Source organism: Teleopsis dalmanni, chromosome 2 (assembly GCF_002237135.1).
Source record: "Teleopsis dalmanni isolate 2A chromosome 2, ASM223713v2, whole genome shotgun sequence".
NCBI classification, from domain to species: Eukaryota; Metazoa; Arthropoda; class Insecta; order Diptera; family Diopsidae; genus Teleopsis; species Teleopsis dalmanni.
The window spans coordinates 21,977,581-21,999,038 of record NC_051847.1 but is presented as its reverse complement, the minus strand read 5'-3'; the positions used below and the strand labels follow the sequence as shown (position 1 = coordinate 21,999,038).

General features: G+C 28.4%; 1 protein-coding gene across 1 annotated transcript; it reads right to left on the bottom strand.

Annotated features, from left to right (window-relative positions):
• Nucleotides 1–15,344: 15,344 nt before the first annotated feature.
• LOC119684215 (glycine-rich RNA-binding protein 2-like) lies at nt 15,345–15,810 on the bottom strand. Its single transcript, XM_038098208.1, has one exon. The coding sequence runs from the start codon at nt 15,756–15,758 to the stop codon at nt 15,435–15,437; it is 324 nt and encodes a 107-aa protein (XP_037954136.1). The 5' UTR covers nt 15,759–15,810; the 3' UTR covers nt 15,345–15,434.
• Between the last annotated feature and the right edge of the window lie 5,648 nt (nt 15,811–21,458).

Genomic DNA, 21,458 nt, shown 5'->3' with positions numbered 1-21,458 from the left:
AATTCGGGTCGAACGAATTTCAAATGGGCTTGTTTATGCAAATAATTACCTTATTTATCTTATTTATCTGCTGATCACTTTATACAAAAGTTACATCATATTTACTTATCTTCACGCGAACTTAATCGTATGCTGAAGTTCATTTTGGTTAGTAAGTTTAAATGTTGAAACCGACATAGTACTTTGATTTGCCTTGATCCAATGTTTCAAAAAAAAAAACACAATTAGAAGAACAGTGAATCTTCAAATCTCTTCCAAATAGGTGCGAAATATTTAAGCTATGAAGTTCTTAAAAATAGATTTTGTTTGCTTGTATTCTATGTGTTATGTAGAAAAACATATTTGCTTTCATTTATGTACACACAACATTATTTGCTGACTTCACCCAAAATCTTTCTTATCAACAAGAGAATAGAATTTTGGTACTATTATTCTTGCATAACAAATAAAAGCAGATTTTAACCAATAGGTCCATGTGTGCTTTACGGTTTTTCACATATTTACCTTATCTAACCTAAATTACTTGATCATATTCTTGGACAATTTAATAAACATTATTAAAACTATTTGCAATTTTTCAAATTAATTGTTAACTATTTCAAATTAAGTAATAAAATATATCGGGTTGGTTTGGGTAAAATAATAAAATATACCATAATCTATAAGGTATACGTGTGGTGTCTTGTCTAAAGAAAGATTAGGAGCATTCGTTTATGAATCAGGCTAAAATACTCAAAAGTGGAATGACAATTATCTTGCAAGCACATATTTTATTTTAACTTTAAAGATAACCTTTAGGACCATAGTAACAGATAACGTGATAGCACTTAATGCGTTCAATTCTTTTTAGGAGATAATAAAACAGGAGTAAGAATATCTTTAAAAGTTGGAACTTCTTGGCCTAAATCACGTTAGAATATCGCTGTTTGAAAGTCCAGAATCATTCTGCGGCTTAAGCCATAATGGATTCTTAATTTTTACATAAACAATATCGCTAAATTTAATTAAATGTTGTGAATGAAATTAACGTAAAGATCGTTACAATAATTTTGGCAGGTCTTAGTAAGTTAAATTATCATCTTTGTTTTATAGAGAAAAAGAAATGGTTATCTAGTACTTGTCCATTTAGATAAACGAGAGAAACACTTAACTCGGCATCTTTTATCAGATGAAGATATATGACTCGTTAAAGTAGATTTGATACTACAATTTGTTGAGAAAATTGCAGTCAAAAGAATACTCCATCAAAGATCTATCATAGGGGCATAATAGATTTTTATTTTACAGAGCGAAATCCCTTAACTTAATAATAATATCCATCTTACAATTTAAAAAAAACATACTTTTAGCATTTTTCACACAAATAATATCAAAATACTATAATCAAATACAAAATTATATTGCAAGCCAGATGTATTTGTGTCATATATGTAGTTTTGAACATTAATAAATTGAATTAAATACAATATATTTACTTCTATGATTTTTTATAAATTTATTAATCTTAATAACTCATTGTATTGCTACAATGTGTTTATTAGGAACATGTTTACTTCTTCGAAAGATTTGAAATGTGGGTCTTCATTACTTATTCGAATCACTTCAAGAACTTCAATAGTTGCTGAAATGTCTCAATATACGAAGGAAAACTAAAGTTTAATCTCTGACATAGATTTCTATGACATATTCGTGTCTTCCTTTCTAAGATTAATCAACCAAGCGTGTATTTTAAGGTTGATTAACCCTCTCATTCCCTTGTTTATTTCTTTTTCGAATTAGAACAATTAAATTAGTGGGAAAAATATTTGGAAGCTGGCCGGAAAGGGCTCACTAACTCATGGAGAGTGTCATGCGATAGTGTACTGAGTTATTATTGTGCTTAGAATGTCCAAGTGTGCAACCCTCTGAATTTTGCTTAATTATTCTTGGCAACGGATCAGGTTAATTTTTCACCACTAATCATTTGAAAATGATTATATGTTTTTGTTAGAGATTATGCACACATACAGATTCGTAATTGATATTTCTAGTTAAATAAAATAAGTGAATTATATACACACAAATAAAAAATTTTATTCCAATTGTTCACTCAATTTTTCACGTTTATTGAATAAATTTGATGTTATATAATTGAATTTGATAAATTTGATGTATAAACATAAACACACTTTTCACATAATTTTGATTTATTTCTAGTTAATAATTTAACCACTATTATTCATTTTTTATGTATTTACAATAGATAATAAGTATACTACTAAAATATGCTTTTTTGTTTTATTCCAATTCTTATTCGTTTCAAATCTTTAGTTTCTATTGAGGCGTCTATATGCTTGAGTGTTGAGATTATGTGGCGGACGTGAAAAATTCTTTTTAAAGCCTGGCGTATTCAGAAACTTAGTGGATTGTTTCCTGTTTCCATAACTGTATGGCTTCGGTTCTCTTTCATTAAAAACTTGATTATTGAACTGATTTGAATTAATACGATCTTGATTATTCAAATATGACATATAATCAAAATTATTTGAACTATGTTTTGGTCGTTTGAAACGATAGAACTTATCAATATTACCACCTTGTATTGATGTGGATAATATATCAAAGTTCATTTTTTCATCTATAAAATTATTATTTACTGGTTTTCTAGACTTTCGTATATAGTCTTTTACAAATGCTCGTGACCATACTACAGGATCCAAGTTGGCATCGTAGCCAGCATGTTCAGGAAACCATGGTGTTGGTGCTGCTTGAGTTGATTTCTGCTGCCAAAGTTCGAATATTAAAAGTGTTGTGATAAAGTAATATTTATAAAACATTTTTTATGCTGTTTGTTTATATTGTTTCCGTTTAATATTTAAAATTCAGAGTTGTCCGTTTTGATGGAGCTACAATCAGAGAATGTTGCACCTTGAACTTGCTGCCGAGATAAAAATATGTCTAGAAATTATTTCTTCAAACATTGGACTAGTTTGACAGATTGATTAGATATGTGAATTACACAAATACGAGGATATGCACATACGGAAAGTTTGCATTTCGCATATTACGGATACAATTATATACACTTCAGTTTTCTCATTGGTTTGGTTCTGTATTTATGTATTTTGTTCTACTATTCTTTTAAACCAGAGTTGCCATGTTTTAGTTAAATACATGTTAACCGGACTACTTCTGCATAAGTTACTTATGAATGTATCATAAATGAGAGCATTGGAAATTTGTGTCTTCGTGACTAACAATATGTAGACATTTTTCGTGACTGTATAAAAATAAAATGACTTTCTATTCCACGATAATTAGAATATATATTTTTATCTTATTGATAGGATAGGAGATACTCAATTTTTCTGGCTACTGTTTTGATGGTATAAATGGTCATCATTATTGAAGTAACCAGAATACAGTTGCCAATCCCGTTTGAGTTATAAAGGAATGGTATAAGAAAGTGAGGATTTATATGAGCTGTAGCGTTGATACAAGAGTAGATAAAGCTTAATTCTTTGTTAATCGCTTATAAGTATTTTAGATTTTCGATATGTAGCGTATTTGATCCAATTATGCAGTGTACATATTATATGTTGCTAGTGTCTTAAGTGTTGTTGCGATAAGTAACTTTATTTATATATCTTCTTCCTGTCTTCTACATTCTTTATATTTAGATACTTTATGTATTTTGTTGAAAAGCCAAAATTGTCAGAGAAAATGAAATTTATTATAAAAACAATTATTAAAAATTTAGTAAAGGAACGATATATATGAAACGTATATCAGTTTCATATATAACAAAATAATATTGTAATGGCAATCCTATAACTATACCTGCCTTACTGCATGTACAGATATGTAACAACCCGTACCTATGTATGAATGACTATCACTAAGTGTCATTGCGGATGCATGCGCAATGTTATCAGTGCATTTAGCTGCTACAGGTAAAATTGACAAGTTGAAATTACTGCTCAGTTATGACATATACTCGCATGTTTTCCAAAGGTTTCGTACCATAAATAACACAAACACAATATTTTTTTATCTCAAATGCAACAATTGTTACATGATATTTTTCTAATCTTTCTTTGAGATATACTTAGATGTGTTTATAGTATTTCTCTTACAGTTTGAAGGATCACAATTTTTTCAATGTCAAAACATTTAAAATCAACTCATCTTTGTTCATATTTTATTACCTATCAATGAAAAAGGGTTATGCAAGCTGGTACTTACAGATACTTAGGTATACTTAGGTAAAAATTCAATAATGAAGACACTTTAAAATCTGTCCACACTTTTTCTTAAAAACAGTAGTAAATAGTTATAGTTCAAATTTTGACTCATTACTGTGTAATTTCTTAATTAGCATTTCGAAAGGAAATATTGTATTGTCTGCTGTCTCGTGAACCATTTGGATTTACTTAATAATATAGAAGGTAAACAAACAAAATTGGTTTTAACGTTTCTCGCTTCGGCTCTGTGATTACCGGAAGCATCGGTTTAATATTGAAGATTGTGTAGCAGACGGTCGACGTGCTTGGTAATTACTGCACTCAGTTTTTATGAATTTATGAATGAGTTACAAAAATAATGCATTGATCATTGAGATACTTCTGTAGAGGTATAGTATAATGCATTAATTGCATAGTGTGTATGTAGTATTGTTAATACCTACATATTTTGATTTGGTTAAAATGAGCGAGAATGTTATATAGATTATAATAGTATAGCATATATAATAAATATAGTATGTATGGTTGTTTTTTAATATCATCAATATAGTACGACTACTAATCCGTTTTTGATAATTACTAATAATGAAACTTAAAACAGACAATATTTTATATAAATTTTGCTGACAAAACGTTCTTCTAATAATACATTGAAGTTGGAATTCAACATGGAGTTCAACATTTTCGATTTTCCAGTAATTAATAAGTGATAATTGGTTGGAGTAACAATCATTTCACGTCTCCAAATCAAATTTAATAATAAATTTGAATAAACGTTAAATCTGAATTGTGGACTCTTTTTTTAAAGAAAATTCCAGTCAATACAATTTTATACAATATTTTAGCAGCTGAATAGTGTGTGAAAAATAGCATGTATTTTCAACTTTCTGGTGCTTCTCTGGATGATTCCATCGCGGTACCGGTTTATGTTACCAAATGAGCCATAAGAATAGTACTTACCTCTACTTTCTTTAATTTACCAATAACAAATGGAAGGCACTTAAGTCATGTGCAACTTCCCTCTTGACATGCCCCACCTATAACAAAACTAGATCTTGGGAACTCATCAAAACAGATCTTGTGAATACTGCAACGCTTACTAACATACAGTTCGTTTTGGTTATTGGTGTATAAATACCCACGCAGAGGAACTGCGCATTCTTCATAATCCTCACTGCAGTTGTGGAAACCTGTAGGTATAAGAAAACAAAATATTTTCTTCATGAATATGCGGCCTTAGCGTCCAGAAGAAACAGGTTTTTAGAATGATACTACTCTCACAGTTTACCAGACTGTTCATCGGAAAAGACGAAAGACTTATTAAATTATATAAATTCGATGGGATGGATTTAGTCTACATTTTTCTATCTTAAGGTTTCTTGCGTGGAATGTGGTAGTAAAACAGCAAAAAATCGCCAATTCAGGTACATGAAAGTTACCTGATGACCTGCTACTGCAACCAACTAACCAGCCATACGCTAATATATATGGTTATATCTCCAAATATGGTAAAAATATGAATTAAATATTATGTATAGTGTGAGATATAATTTCTGAGATATCTGATCAATCAGGAATTGTACAATTATGCAGTTTTGGATGTTAATGAGTACTACTAACTATAGGAATTAATATCTTAAAATGTGAGTTAATAAATACTTTTGTAATATGTTACGTTGAATTAGAAACAATAATATATGTAATTTGGCTTGATTTTATTTCAAAGTAACAGATTTTTAAAAATTGCTAGACTTGTAGTTTTATAGGTATTATTTTTTATAGTATGTTAGTTATTAAAATCTGTTTATGTTAAGTATTAATTTTATAAGTACTTCTCACTAACAAGACAAATCCTAAGACCCCAGCTGCGTTTGAAAAATAGTGTGAATCAACTTGTTTGTTGCACTTGACACTAAAACGTATAAATTATATGTTGCCCACATGATAAAGTTAATTAAGTGTTAAAATGTAGTTCAGCAAGTCTCTGAATAAAAAATATAAAAAACCTATTTACAGTAGTTCAATTTATTACATCAGCTAAAACTAAATTGCGAATAGTGAACTGTTTGCTGGATGAGTCTGAATTTATGTGACGATGCATCAAGTGTCGTATTCTAATAGAGATCTGGAGATACAAAGAAATAAATGAATATGGTGTTTTTAACTTTTACTTAATTTTTTTGTTTGAGTAACATTTAAATGTTGCTTTGATTTCAAAATAACTTAAGGCATTTGTGATATATGCTGTATATGCAGTACCAGCATCAACTGAATCAGTGTACGAACAACATGCGCATATCTTCGACTCAGTCTTGTAGGCGTTGCAAATTTTGCAGTGAGTGCATCCACTGCACTGGTTGCAGTATGTTCATAGTAATAAGAAATGCTTCAGCAATAAAAGTGACAGAACAGGAATAAGTTTCTAACTGGTTAGAAAAGTTAAAAACAATATCACATAAAGTGGGATCATTTAGTTGAGAATGTAATGCGCACAACCGATTTAATCTGTTCAACTACATAATTTGTCTGCTGTGTCTATGGTAACATAAAATGAGGTGTAAATGATGTTATGTCATTTATTAAAACTGTAGCTTCAGAAAAAATAGTTCATGCTCTGCGGTTTAATCGAGTTAGAAAGTAGGGTTCGTTTATATTACACAGTACACACTGTTAAATTTCATTTTATGAAAAGTCTAGAACATTTGATAAATTTCAAATATCATCACAATATTCTTTTTAAGAGTTGTGACACTATAATTTAAAATTATTTGATAAAAATTAATCATTAATAGCAGCATTATAACCGGTAGTTTGGTATTTTATACTAAATCTTGCCACCACTCAGATTACGTGTCATCTAGTTAAGCACTGCTAGGGTTCGTCTGCTTTGGTCTATTTTAATATTCTAGTTGAGGTAAGTCTCATCCCGTTACTGTTTACTATAAAAACTGTATTAAAAGGTATTCCAAATAGGATCAGTGAGTTTTTGCACATAGGAGCCAGTTGCTATTTCCACTGCGGTATTCTAGTTGAGGTAAGTCTCATCTTGTTACTGTCTACTATAAAAACTGTATTAAAAGGTATTCCAAATAGGATCAGTGAGTTTTTGCACATAGGAGCCAGTTGCTATGTCCACTAGAAGCTTGAACTTTATTTTAGTCACATTTTTTACTGCTAAGTAGATTGCATACAGTTAACGGTTGAATAAGGACAAAGAAACTTTTTTCTCAAACGTGACTGGAATGGAGATTGAAGTGCTTTTGTGGAGCACTCAAAACTCGTCTCGATTCATTAGTGAGTACGGATACGATCATATATTTACAGAGCCTTAGCTTGGAGGTTATAATAAATAAAAAAATTTTATCATATAGAATTTATAGAACATATAGCTAAGTTCTTTAAAGCATCTTAATTGAAATAAGTAGATAATAATTGCATTTAAAATTAAATTTATAAAATAAATTACCAATTGTTGCTATACTCGAAAGTGTGGGGCATTCACGGTAACATAGAAATGCATTACTAATAAGGATACAATATTTTTGCATCTTTACAGTTTTTTTACGTTCTTCAGTTCTTTTGATCTTTCTCAACTACGCGAGAATATCATATTATTTTCTGAATCTGATAGTTTCTGGGTTTGTCAGAAATTGCATTTTATTATTGTATATGTTTTGAAATTTAGGTTTTTGTTGGCTCGAAATATGTGAATGCTAGATAACGTATAAAATCAATTTAATTTGTTTGTTTGGAGTAAGTGTTAGTATGCACCTTTATGCTTCCATCAATGTGAACTTAAAGATAAGCTATCTGTTTTCATCAGCAGATCTTGCAGTGACTAAACTGAGGAGTTTACGTATATGCATATATAACAATTTATAACATTAATCATTATTGGCATAACATTTTTATTGAAAATAGAAAAACCTACAATAGGAGTTGAAGTGGTTCATTAATAACGTTTCCAAAATATTAAGTAGTAAGAAAAAACAGATTTAAATCGGTTAACAATAATAACTACAAAATTTTGAGTTATTGATATGAAATATATTTTTTTTATTTCATTTAATAGATTTAATTTAATTTTATACTTATTGATAGTTCTTTTGAATTTTTATAGTTCAAGAGAACTGCATGCGGTTGCTGTGAACCCCTAAAATAAGCGCGTGAAATTAAATTATGTAACAGGAACATTTAATCCAGTAGAACCACATTTCTTATATTTTCTATGTTAACTAAGTTATTAAATGGAAATGACACAGTATAAAAGCTGCAACAGGATGCAAAAATCTTCCATAAGTTTTACAACTCGCGGGAATAAAAGTTCTACACTATGAAATCGCATACATTTTTAATATTTTTCGTGCTCATGCTGAGTATTTTTAATGTGAAAGAAATTGAAGCTAACCGTGTAGTGCGACAATATGTTGGTGGACGTTACGGTGGACCAAATTATCGTCCTGGTGGATACAATGGACGTCCTAATGTAAATCCAGGCAATAACATTGCTGTTAGTGCTGGTTTGCCTACTGGGGTCTATTCAGCTTCAAATGGTGGCGCAAAAGCGGCTTTAAATCAGCTTAATGCACGTCCACAATCCGTAGGTGTTGGTGCCTTCAGTGTTGGTGGCATAGTAGGAGGGTCAGGAGCAAGTCCTGGAGCAGCGCGTCCTGCATATGCACCACACTATGCAATTAATACTGGTGTTAGATCACAGTTGCCTGGTTTTGGCACTAAACCACAGCAAAATAATAAATTTCAAGGTGTGGCAACCATAGGTAGACCAGGTGCATTCAAATTTAATTAAATTAATATATGGAATATGTTATTCAAAATAATTTATTAAAAAGTGCATAAATAACTTATATAAAAAATAAATAATTATATACAAATAAAATGTTGATCTTTTGGAGCATTCTTTGTTGTATTCGTTTTAATTGTTGTTAACCCTGATAACTTTGAAACGCAGCACCGTAATTCAATTGTGGAATAAATCCCGGTATGAGAGGATAACCCTGTGTAAGTGGTAAAACCCCTTGCTGAGTGTTGAGTTGTGGATTTAAGCCTTGCATGTTTGCGTAATTTATTAAATTGTCCAAACCGTTAATACCAGGCAAATTTTGTGCATTTTGCATATGTGCAGCTGATGGGTTTAAGCCAAGTTGACTTCCAAAGCCGGCAGTATTTTGTGCTCCAGCTGGGTACAAACCGTTATACATGAAAGGCGACATTAATTCCATATTTGTTGGGTATGTTAGACCACTATTACTTGGATAATTTCCGCTTGGAAAATTTGTAAGTGGAATATTTGTTGTTGGTACAGCGGTATTAATTCCTGGGAAGTTTGTAGCACTGCCTAAAAATCCAGGATAACCAACGGGATACGTTAGTGTTGTTATGCGACCAAAGGGCATATTTGCAGGTGTTGCTACTGGTATTACAGAGTTAGCGAATTCAGGTCCATAGCTCTTTCCATCTGGTTGTGCTATTGGCGTTTCATTTTTCATTTGTCGTTTCTCCCGTTCAAACACATTATCCTCATCCTTTACAATTTCAATTACAGCGGCACTTGAGCACTTTAATGCAACAAATGTTAAGAAGAAAATCAATATTCCGTAAACGCACTTCATTTTGTTAGATACAATGTTAAACTGTGATTTACTTAAAATTGTTGAGTGATTTTATTTTAAATTTTTGAATGTTGACAGTTTTACTTATCCCAACGCTATATAGCATAATTTGTCACAACTTTCTTTTTATTAACCTTCAAAGTCGAGTGAAATTTTCTTACTCATATACAGATGGAAATATGAACAGTTTTCGGTTTTTATAAGCTCTGAACTGTAATACTGAAGTCTGTTTAAAAGCAATTTACACCTCGGACCTAATAAAATGCGTAAATAAGGTGTAAATTGTTATGTATGAGTTGGCACAGTCTAACTGTATAATTGGGAACATTATTGCCAAAAATTGGCAAAAAAAAAGACAGTTTGAAAGAATTTTGAGCTATAAAATTTTATTAATATAAATTTGCTAAGTATATTCGTATTGTTGGATGTAGTTGAGTTTTATGTATGCTTTGTCATAGAGGAGAAAATTTATAAAATTGAGAACATGAAATTAAAAAATTAAAAAATTAAAAATTATGAACAATAGACTTAAGGCACAAACGTGCGTGACTCAGAAATTGATTGTTGCAGAAAGTAATAAGAATTCTCTGAATTTTGCTCATTTTTATTTATATAATATTAAAAATTTCCTAAAAGTCTGCTTTAAAGAGTTTGTAGTGAGAATTTAGTATAACAGTTTCCGTTAAAACTGTTATAATCCAAAAAAAATTTGTATTCTTTAACAGACAACATAAATATATAAATACTATATATATGTACTATAAACTATAAACTATATATACTATATATAATATTTAGAAAATTTTTATAAACGATATTTAAGATATCTATATATTTGGCGAATATTTTTGAATTTGCTTACTTTTCAAAGATGCGATGTGCTAACGCTTTTTTTTACATCATTTTTATACATCCACGTTGAAGTACCTATAATGCGATCTATGAATTTTTCATCAATTAAATATTGATATCATTTATCGTATTGTATATGCTTTATCGCTTAGAAAAAGCATTCATGCAGTTGTTTTAGAAGACTTTTTTGTATTTATACAATATTGATCTTTCGACGCCTTCGATACAATTGTTTTGCCTTATTCGGCTATGATTTTCATTTAATTTTACTTCATAGTTCATCGTATCAAATTCTTCGCATTACAAGTAATCCTCTAAGATAGTTTAAGGAATTATTTATCAATATTTTCAAATAACTGCTTGAATATTCTATCTACGACACATTTTATCTATGACATTGTTCTGTCGCTGATGTTGTACAGTTTTAACATTGCATTAGTATCACCATTCCAGTTTTAAGAAGTATGTTATATATCGGTTTGAATTAATATATATCGTGCTTTTGGTATTAATATTTAGAGACCCATACATTTTGTTTGAAACCGTCCCTTACGAATTGTTTAGAAATATAAATCTACGTACAGAACTCAATTCAATTGAAGTACATAAGTGCCTTTAACACTTTTCGGCATTGGGTATGTAGAATTATTGTAACTATAAGATTTGACATTACAATATTGAGAGAGTTTCAGTGCTCACTTACTGGGCTGAGAGCACGGTTGCCATTTGAAAATTTTTTTGCTGTACCAAAATTGGTTTGAAAAGGTACCATTTCTTTTTGCTTTTTGGTTCTGTGTTTTTCATAGTGTTATAAATGAACAAAATATAAAATAGTGCAAAGTTGTAATTATAAAAAAAATTAATTGGAAATATCCACAATAAAGTTGGGTCGTCAAAAATGTACCATTTTTTGAACATGAGTACCAAACGAAAAAAAAAGTACCAATTTTGGTACTAAAGTACCATAAGTGGCAACCGTGGCTGAGAGGGTTTTAGTACTTCTCGCTTTTTTATATCATTGTACATACATTACTCAATTCTATTAAAGTGCAAAAGAACTTTATATACTTTTCAGCTTTAGATGTAGAGAATTATGGTATCCGTGTAATTAGATTTTATAATGTTAGAGAGTTTACTTGATTATTTGATAGGTTGAAGGGGTCTTGGTATTTCCCTCTATTAAAAGATTCGTAAATTTATAGTTTTATAGGTTATTTCAAGTCTGAAACTGTGAAAAGGAAGTGAAAAGGAAATAAGTTTAGTAAACTGAAAAAATAAAATATGTTTTTATTCAGTAGACAATTTATTCAAATTAAATTAGCTTGTGTTATTCAAATATAAAACTAAAAATAGTTGAAATCAAGTATAAATTACTTAATAATAGTAGTAATAGTAGTAGTTATAACTTTTTTAAATGTTTTGTACAAAAAATTCATAATTCAATAATATGAAAATGTATGTTAGAAGCCGGAGGCTAAGATCAATGTTCTTAACACCAATTAGTTTTATGAGATTGTCTTATATATTATTATTCTAATGCTGTATTTCATACTTTGAATTAAAAATTTTTCAAGTTATTTTTTATAAATTATAAACACTTTTAATTAAAAATTTTTCAAATTATTTATTATAAATGATGTACAAGATTTCATGTTAATACTTTAAAAACTTTTAAGGGTTCTTGACCTACTTTCTATAGTAATAAACTGTCACATCATATTACAAATCAAAAATTTTAATAAAGCTTAAGTAGTGAAATGAACTGGAAATATTATCACTAATTCCACTATTTTTTTAAATTATTGTAACATGCAGTGCATGTTCGATGATGATAAGGTACGAAGGGTTACTAAACTTGTTAGTGTGAAATACTAAACTGTACACTTTTAAATTGAAATAAAATTTTTTATTATGAATTAATAATTGCAGTTTTGCAAACTTGATAATTGCATTCGATTTTTATCGTAGCTTTAAGTGGTTTTGTACTTTAATTGCTATTTTCCATAATAATTATTAAAAATATTATGAAATATTTAGATACGAACTAAGTTGCTAGTAACTTTTCCACACCTTTTAGTAAAGGCAAGATAAAAAGTAGTATATAGTGCAGAATATTTATATATAAAATCAAAATTTATATTAATACTAATAAATATGTATGTATATAATCCATTAAACTAATTCAATGAGTTCTACAATTAACACCTTTGCACGCGAGATCCAATCAGATTATCTAAAATTTCATTAATGAATAATGTTGGAAATTCATGTATTGTTTGTATTCACTAATAACGAATAATGACTCAAACTTAAGATGTGCATATTTAATTGATTTAAAAAATTTAAATATTAAATCATATGTTAAATAAATTAAACAGTTGAGTGTGCTGTAATTTTCATAAAGTTGGACTAGTCACGATTCAGAAATTCAAAATAAAAATCTAGCGATACGGTCAGTTCTTCATTAAATTACTCATTTTGACAAGTAAACAATTCTTATTGATATTTGTTATATGATAGATAATAGTTTTGTTATATTTACGCGTTTTAAGTATTCAGAAATCATGTGTACTTCCCCATTCACATTGACAAATTCCAAATTTGCGCTCCATTGTGATTTCTATTAACAAAGCTGCGTATTAGTATCTAGTATCTTTTGCGGCGAGCGGCGTTTCGCATTTATTATTCTGGTTTGTTATTAACTTTTAATTTTGGGTAATTTCTATGTGTAACATTTCTTAACAAAAAAAAAGATATTAAAAGAATTATATATAGAATTAACCTTGAAGCAAACTTATGTTACGTCATTTTAATTATAAAATACTTTACTAAATTTATGGATGTACAGGAGGTTATGCGAATTGAAATTATTTTGAGAAATATGTTACGAAATTTTTGAACTTAAAATTACTTGACTCTTTTGGAGATCGAACTCTGATTGATGAATTAACTAATATACATTTAATAAATATTATTAAAATAATGATGTTTCTTAAGAAATAACGTTTTACCAATACTGAATAAATATATACGTACTAACATGTTTTTGCAGCATTACTTATATAAATGCTAGGGATCATCAATATGCTATTTTCGCTCACCAATTTTAATCATTAAGTGCACTTTATACCATAAGTAATGTAGTATTATTTTATATCTATCGTTTCATCTTTATCGATAATAATTTGAACAGTTTATAAAATATAATAGTATGTAATAATATAATGATAAAATATAAAAGTACTTAAATTTCATATTATTGTATATACATGGGGTTATCTATTACACAAACCTTATTTGGCAGCATTAGTTTAGTATTGTAAGCCAAATAGCATTTATTTAGTTTAATATTATATGATACAAAGATGGAGGCAATTTGTAGATAACCTTTCCCAGTATAGAGGCATCTTAGCTTGACGCTAAGCAAGGCTTAATAAAAATAAGGGTACATTTAACAACTGATAAAAGTGTGAAAATGCGTTAAGGTACACTGACAACATATATATTGACGATCTTTGTTCAATGAAGAGGTTTATTGCCACTTGGTGGAGCCTTGAAAACTATGAATGTGAAGTTTTTTTCATATCTAAGGTCTAAGTTATATATATAAAATATAAAATTGATCAAATGTTTAGTGGAACGTTTTTTTGGTAATATTCTTGATATCCAGTTGAGTGAGTAGAGAGGTATTATTAATACAGATTCTTGAAATTAAACATTATATGAACATTGAAAAGACGCTTGGAGTTCATCATTAATTGTTTATATTTACATTATTTGAAAACGTTTTAAAAATTTGTTGTAAAGTAAAAATTTTTTAAAAGTTCCTGTGAGTTTAGAAAATTAGGTATATCAGATACCTATTATCTGTGTTTAAGTCAGAGTAATAAATATAATGATTATATCTCTATGACAGATCAGGTGACGTTAGGTTACATTACTTGGTTTCATGAGTTCTCTCAGACACAGACTTAGTTAAAATAAATACTTTTTAGAGATGATTTTATAGATATAAATGTTTTTATAAATATAGTTCCGAATCTACTGGTTGATACTAAGATGCCATGTACATATGTTACCTGTGTGTCATCAAAAATACCAATTCAAGACTTGGTTGATAGGTATATAGTTCTACTGATGGTTGCCTACATGTTCATTTTAAAAATCACCACGAAGTTCCTAAGAAAGTCTTAGGCCATAGAACTGAGTTATAACATTAGAAAATTAAGATTGCTTTCTTAGTGTGAGCGTAAGACGTCCTAAATGAGTGAAAAATAAAGCAAAACGCTATCCGATTATGTTTAAATGTATGATAAAGGCAAATATGTTTTTGCTTGATGAAATCACTATTGGCTTTAATATATTAATGAACTAGTTTTAGGTTTAATCGTTTTTATTATACGCTAAGAAAGTTTCCAATTGATATTTAATTATTGACTTTCTACTACTTTTGCATAAAGCAATATCACAAAACTAAGCCGTATCTTGTTAAACACACATAACATATAACAGTTTTATGTTGAATAAAGTCTTTCATTAAAAGAAAGAAAGTTGTTTAATTTTTTTTTTCATTTTATTATTGAATTTTTTTTTTTTTGAATAAATTAAAAATCTTAAAAATCTTATTTAAATAACAAAAAAATTTTAAAATATTCCAATTTTTTTGTGGCAAGTGGTCCTTTATCTTCATATGCAAAAACGTATATGATTAAAATATAAACTTTCACATTTAACCATAGAAGCCATGATGATGATGGCGATGGCCACCATAAAAACCGCCGTAACCTGGGTAACCACCATAACCTCCACGATAACCACCAAATCCATAACCAGGATAACCGCCATATCCACCACGATAACCACCATAACCTGGGTAACCACCATATCCAAACTGACGTGCTTCACGTGCTCCTTCGTTTTCATGTCCTTGTACATCTACGGCTAACAGAGCATCAGCTTGATATTGTTCAGCATCATTGTTTTCAGCAATTGGAACGCCATAGGCCACTGCTGCGATCACCGCCAATGTAGCAAAACACACAAAGAAACGCATTGCGATGTTACAAATTTTACGACTCGTCTCAAGATACGTTTAGAATAAAAGCGTTTTGATTTCTCAATAGTTCATCACATAAGCTTTGAGTTTTTATACTAATTTTAGCTAACAGAGTTTTTATGAAACCATACAAATATATTCTGAGTTTTTTATTTTATTTTTTTTTCTATTTTTTTGCGCAAATAAAATATGTATAACGTAGGTTTTGTGCTGCTTCATTTTCTACAGGTACAGTAGACAGCTCTCTCCCTCCCATCAATTCATAGCGCTGAGCAATTTTTTGCAGATAAACTACAGAAGAACTTTATGAGGCCAATATCGGCATCAAAAGAAATTTTTTCTAAGCCGGGAATAATAAACTTTTACATAATTATGCAAAAACTGTTTCTAATTTTGGTGAATTATATTATTTATAAAAAAATCAAATTTTTATTTAAAATCATATATATGAGTATATTAAGAAAATTTTATTAATACGATCAGTTGCATTAAAAAAAATGATTTTCGGTAGCTTTTCTCAATTACATAGTCACATTTTTCTGAGAAGACAAGCTGTAGTTCTCATAGTTAATTTAGAGTTTTTCTTTATTTGACTTAAGAAGTAAATTTTAAAAACAACTACAAAACAACAAATAATAAAATTATTTTTGAAATGTGATGACTTTATCTGACAAGCCCCCATTTCAGTAACAAATGAAACAATAAGATTTCGCTACATATTCAACTGGTTTATTTAATTTATTACAAAATGAGTTTAACTATTAGAAGAATACATATGAGAAGTCTTACTTAAATAAATTATTTATAAGTATAATGTCAGATTCGATCTGACTTTATAGGATATAAAACCATGTCAAAAATATATTAATTAATGAAAAGTCAATTGCAGGTTATAGTTTCAAGTTATGCTATGAACTCAATTCATAGAATTAGTAAGATATAGTTAGAGGTTATGGGTCTTGTAATATTATTAGATAAAAAAATTTATTAAAATTATTTAACCAGAAGAATATACAAATATATCTAATCAAAGTAATGGCTATATTTAAACAACATTTTGATTTATCGAAAAAAAATTATTTAAATTATTTAAGCAGAAGCATATACATATGTGTCTGATCAAAGTAATGGCTATATATATAAAAATTGTTAACAATTCTTGATAAATCAAAGTCTTGATACTAAAAACAGTTATACACATTCGTCATCAATGACCAAGTTACTCTTACAACTCCTACCGCATTTCACCATTACTTGAAAGGAAAATTAAGCAAACGGGTTGTATGAATAATAGACTTGTCTTTATAAGATGATTAAGATTAAGATGTTTTTTATAATATGAAGTTTGGTATTTCTTGCACTGCGTTTGGTTTCTAGAAATGTGCCAAAAGTTGTAAACATACGATGCTTCACTGTTTTATATATCATACTTCACTTTCCTACAACAATTTTTTTTTGTTTTTTCTCCATATTATTACTCAGTATATTTTTTTTATTTTTTTCATTTTTTTAACGGCTGTTAGCGGGTATAATTTCTTTCGCAATATATTTGGCTGGCATTTTGGTTGTTGTTTATTTTAATGCATATGTTTGATCTAAATTGAATGTTTCTATTTACAAATTTTCCATATTTTATATGAAGTTGCTTTTTTATATGAGAATATGCTTTTTTTGTTTTTGTTTCAAATTAATAAAAGAGTGTCAAAAGTACTTAAATTTTAAAACTATAACGATTTTTTTTATACATAATAAAATTTCGCAAAAAACAATTTAGAATTGTTTATCTTTTTAGCGGGTATTTAATTTTTTTTTATGTTGGAGAATGTCAATAACATTAATTTAAAGTTTAATAAAATTTAAAAATTTAACCTTTGACTCTTTAATATATTATTCCTCCGAAAATTTTAGAAGTAAATTAGTTTATTTTAATCTAGAAAAATATTTTTGCTTTTCTATAGTTACTTCATTGCCATATATAGGGTCCAAACGTACTTCGAATTTTTTTTGTTTAATAATATTTCGAATGCATTCACAAGTAAATATATAATTAATTAAATATGTATACAAGATTTAATTAATATATGTTACATACCTATAAGCTATATTGTATACAGATAAGTTAATAAAATTATTTTTTTTAGTATTTTATATTCATTAAACTAATCTATAAGTTGCTTAATTATACTGGTAATATACATATATGTTTTAATTTTAAGATGTAGTGAACCAAAATTGAAATTATAAGAAAGAAAAATTTGGCAAAACCCATACAATAACTGTGTAATTATAATTTGAGAATGTTTAAATATTTTAATAAACATTTTTAAAGTAAAGTTACTAAATTATCTGACTAATCTAAATAAGTAATTTAAAATGCGAAGCATAACAAGTTTTTCTTAATTAATCCGAGGAATAGTTTCAAATTTTGAGTTGACTTAGCTCAATATTATTTAAGAGAACAGTTCTTGCAATTATATATTTTAAGTACATATGAAATATGAATTTGCTTACCAATTAGCAGTAAATTTAAAAATAAAAATATATAAAAACAGTCATAAAGAAATAATTTGTTAAGATAAATATTTAATATATAAATCTCATTAAATCGTTTTAAAAAACAATTAAAACCAAAAATTTAATTATTTTTATTATATATATTTACGTATATGTACTACAAAACCACATGTATGATTTACATATATCATTCATTTATTTAATCATATTGTATAGATTGTATAGGCTACATCATTAAAATAATCTTTTATCTGCATGTTTACAATATAATAACAGATTAAATTAAAATACTATTTGTTGTCAAGAATATCGAGTTTACAGATTAAGAAACAAACAAAAAAATCTGATTTGTTGGTTAAAGCGCAATTTAAACTTCAAAAAATTCAATTAACTTAAAATGTTAACAGTGGTGGCTCATAGACTAAACTATGTAAACTAAGAATAATAGACTGGGTTGTCCAGAATTTAATTAAAATAATGTAACTTAAGATTTTCTGAATCGAAAAAAATTGTATGCTGTTTAACACTGCTTATTTTTTTAAAATTTTAATTAATTAAGAATTTTGTTTGTATTTTTTACAGCCATATATGAGTGTTGGTAGACTTAGAATTACTTAGAGTAGCTTAAGTGGAGTAGAGGATGGTTATTATTTATGATAATAGTTTCATTCATGTGCTTTTTAAATCTTATTATGAAGTGTCTTAGTAAATTTTTTAAATTAATTTTTTTTGGTTTAATGTACTGTTTTCTTTGGTGAAGAAGTGCATAAAAAGAGTCATAGAATAGTTTGAGTTATATATACTCTTATGTACTATATAATACAATAATACTAACAAACTCAATATAATCTTTATAATGATTTATTGAACGTAGAAATTGTTTACTAAGTCATTGTAAACTTCTATGTAGAGTTTCATTTACAATTACTTACATATATTAATTAGTTATAATATTGTAAAAAAGAAAAGGTCATTGGTCTTAGTTCTTTACTTGTAAAACTTTTCTTTCTAAACTACCGCTTAAACAGATTAAAAAAGTTTAGATAAAGAAAAAAATAAGATTTTTTTATAAATAAATATGCCTACAGACTGATTATTAATTCCCATAGACAGGTAAGTTGTGCTAATTGGTTGAGACTACTCATAAACCCTATGTAGCATATCCATACCAGATTAGAGTCCTTAAAGATAGTTAAATGCAGTACATATTGTTTAAGTTGAATGTAACATTAACAAATTCACAATAAGAAATAAGAGAAAATAAGAAACAAAGGAGATGTTCCAGGGGTTTCTTGATGGCTTCTTCCTTAAATCGGGACTAGAATGAAGTTCATATTAAAGGTCAGATTAACGATTAGCTCCAAATAATTTCCTTAACTGGAGAGACTTGATAAGAAACAAAGGAGATGTTCCAGGGGTTTCTTGATGGCTTCTTCCTTACATATCCTCTTTTCGTCACTGCTAGCGATGTTTAGCTTATATACATTGTTGAAACCATATTTTTCCCTGTTAAAATATCAAATTGGCATTCTTCATAAAGACTTTGATGCAGTTTTCGTCGGACACCAGCGAGCTTACTGGTATGTCACATTGTATCTTTCCTTTCGCTTATTTTGTTCTCTGTAAGTTTGAGGCCATGCAGGTCTAACTCCTATAATTCCTATGCAGGTGCTGCATTTGGGGAGAAGAAAAAAATCACATTCTCTTTAAAAATGTCTTCCGTGTGTTAGTTTCTAACCATCCAAGTGTTATTATATCTTTGTTTGATCAGCTGCAGAATTACATTTTATACAGTACGGTGAACTGGTTCGTAGTCGAAATAGTTTAGAACTGACGCTTGGGATTTTTTAATTGGATAATACATTGAACTAATTTGGTTTTGCATTTACAAAGGTTTTCTATAGTTCGCTTCAATGGTTCAGAGAATTCTTGAAATACCGAATCGAACTGCTTTAGAATTAATGCAGATCACAGCCGTAACTTAAAATATAAATGAAGATGTTACTGCATTATAAACCAACTGTGATAAGCGTCCATTAGGGCTGACATTTAGGATTCATCGTAATGATGTCTAAGTAAATAATAGAGTAAAATTATAATATTTTTTAACAAACTATGAACACCTTTAATCACACATCAATGCTTTTTCAAAAATTATTAAACACAAGTTATAGAAAAATTGAATAATTTCAAAATAATTTCATATTTATATCTTATCTTGGAATGGCAATATACTATTATTATTAATAGTAATAATTATATGAATTGGCAAAAAAGTAATATTAATAACAATTATATTATTATTTTTTTTCTGGCAAAAAATAATTTAAATTGAAATAACTTTTTTTTAAACTAATATAATTTTGCCAATTATAATTATTGGTATTATTAAGTATATATAACACATTATTAGTTGTATTATTAATTTTCCTTCTGCTTCACTATTTGAATGTTCAAATGCACTGCTTTAAGATTAAAAAACACATATATATTTTTAATAATTTAGAATTAGATTCATTTTTATTATTTAAATTAATACTAATATTTTACACATATTAATTTGGTGATTCGTTTAACCATAGAAACCACCACCACCGGCACTTGCTGATGCACTAGCAGCGGCGCTACTGCCTCCATAACCGCCGCCAGGGTAACCGCCATATCCTCCTGGGAAGCCACCTCCAAAGCCACCTGGGTAGCCACCTCCAAATCCACCATAACCACCTGGGAAGCCACCACCATAACCGCCTAGGCCACCAAAGCCACCATAGCCACCATATCCTGGTAGTGGAACGGCATTACTTAAAGCCAAAACGCACAGAAGCACTAAACCGTATAGTAATGTGGATTTCATTTCAAAATTTATTAAATTTGCTTCTATAAAACAAATGTACGATCGAATGTTTTGTATTGAATAACTTTTCAATTCTGCGAATGATTGCAAAGATTTAAATATTTTATAGGTTCCAAAATCAGACCGAAATCAATATCGAGTGTAAAGCTTATGAATAAAAAATCCCAAAGTCCCACATACACGCTTCAATAAATCCACTTATATTAAGTCTTTTGTGTTTAATTTTGTTTGTTTTTTTTTTTAACAAACTTTATAAATCTCTCGTTTTAAATAAAAAATTGAATAAAATATTTTAATTTAAAAAGTGGTTCATCCCGTTTTACAAGTGG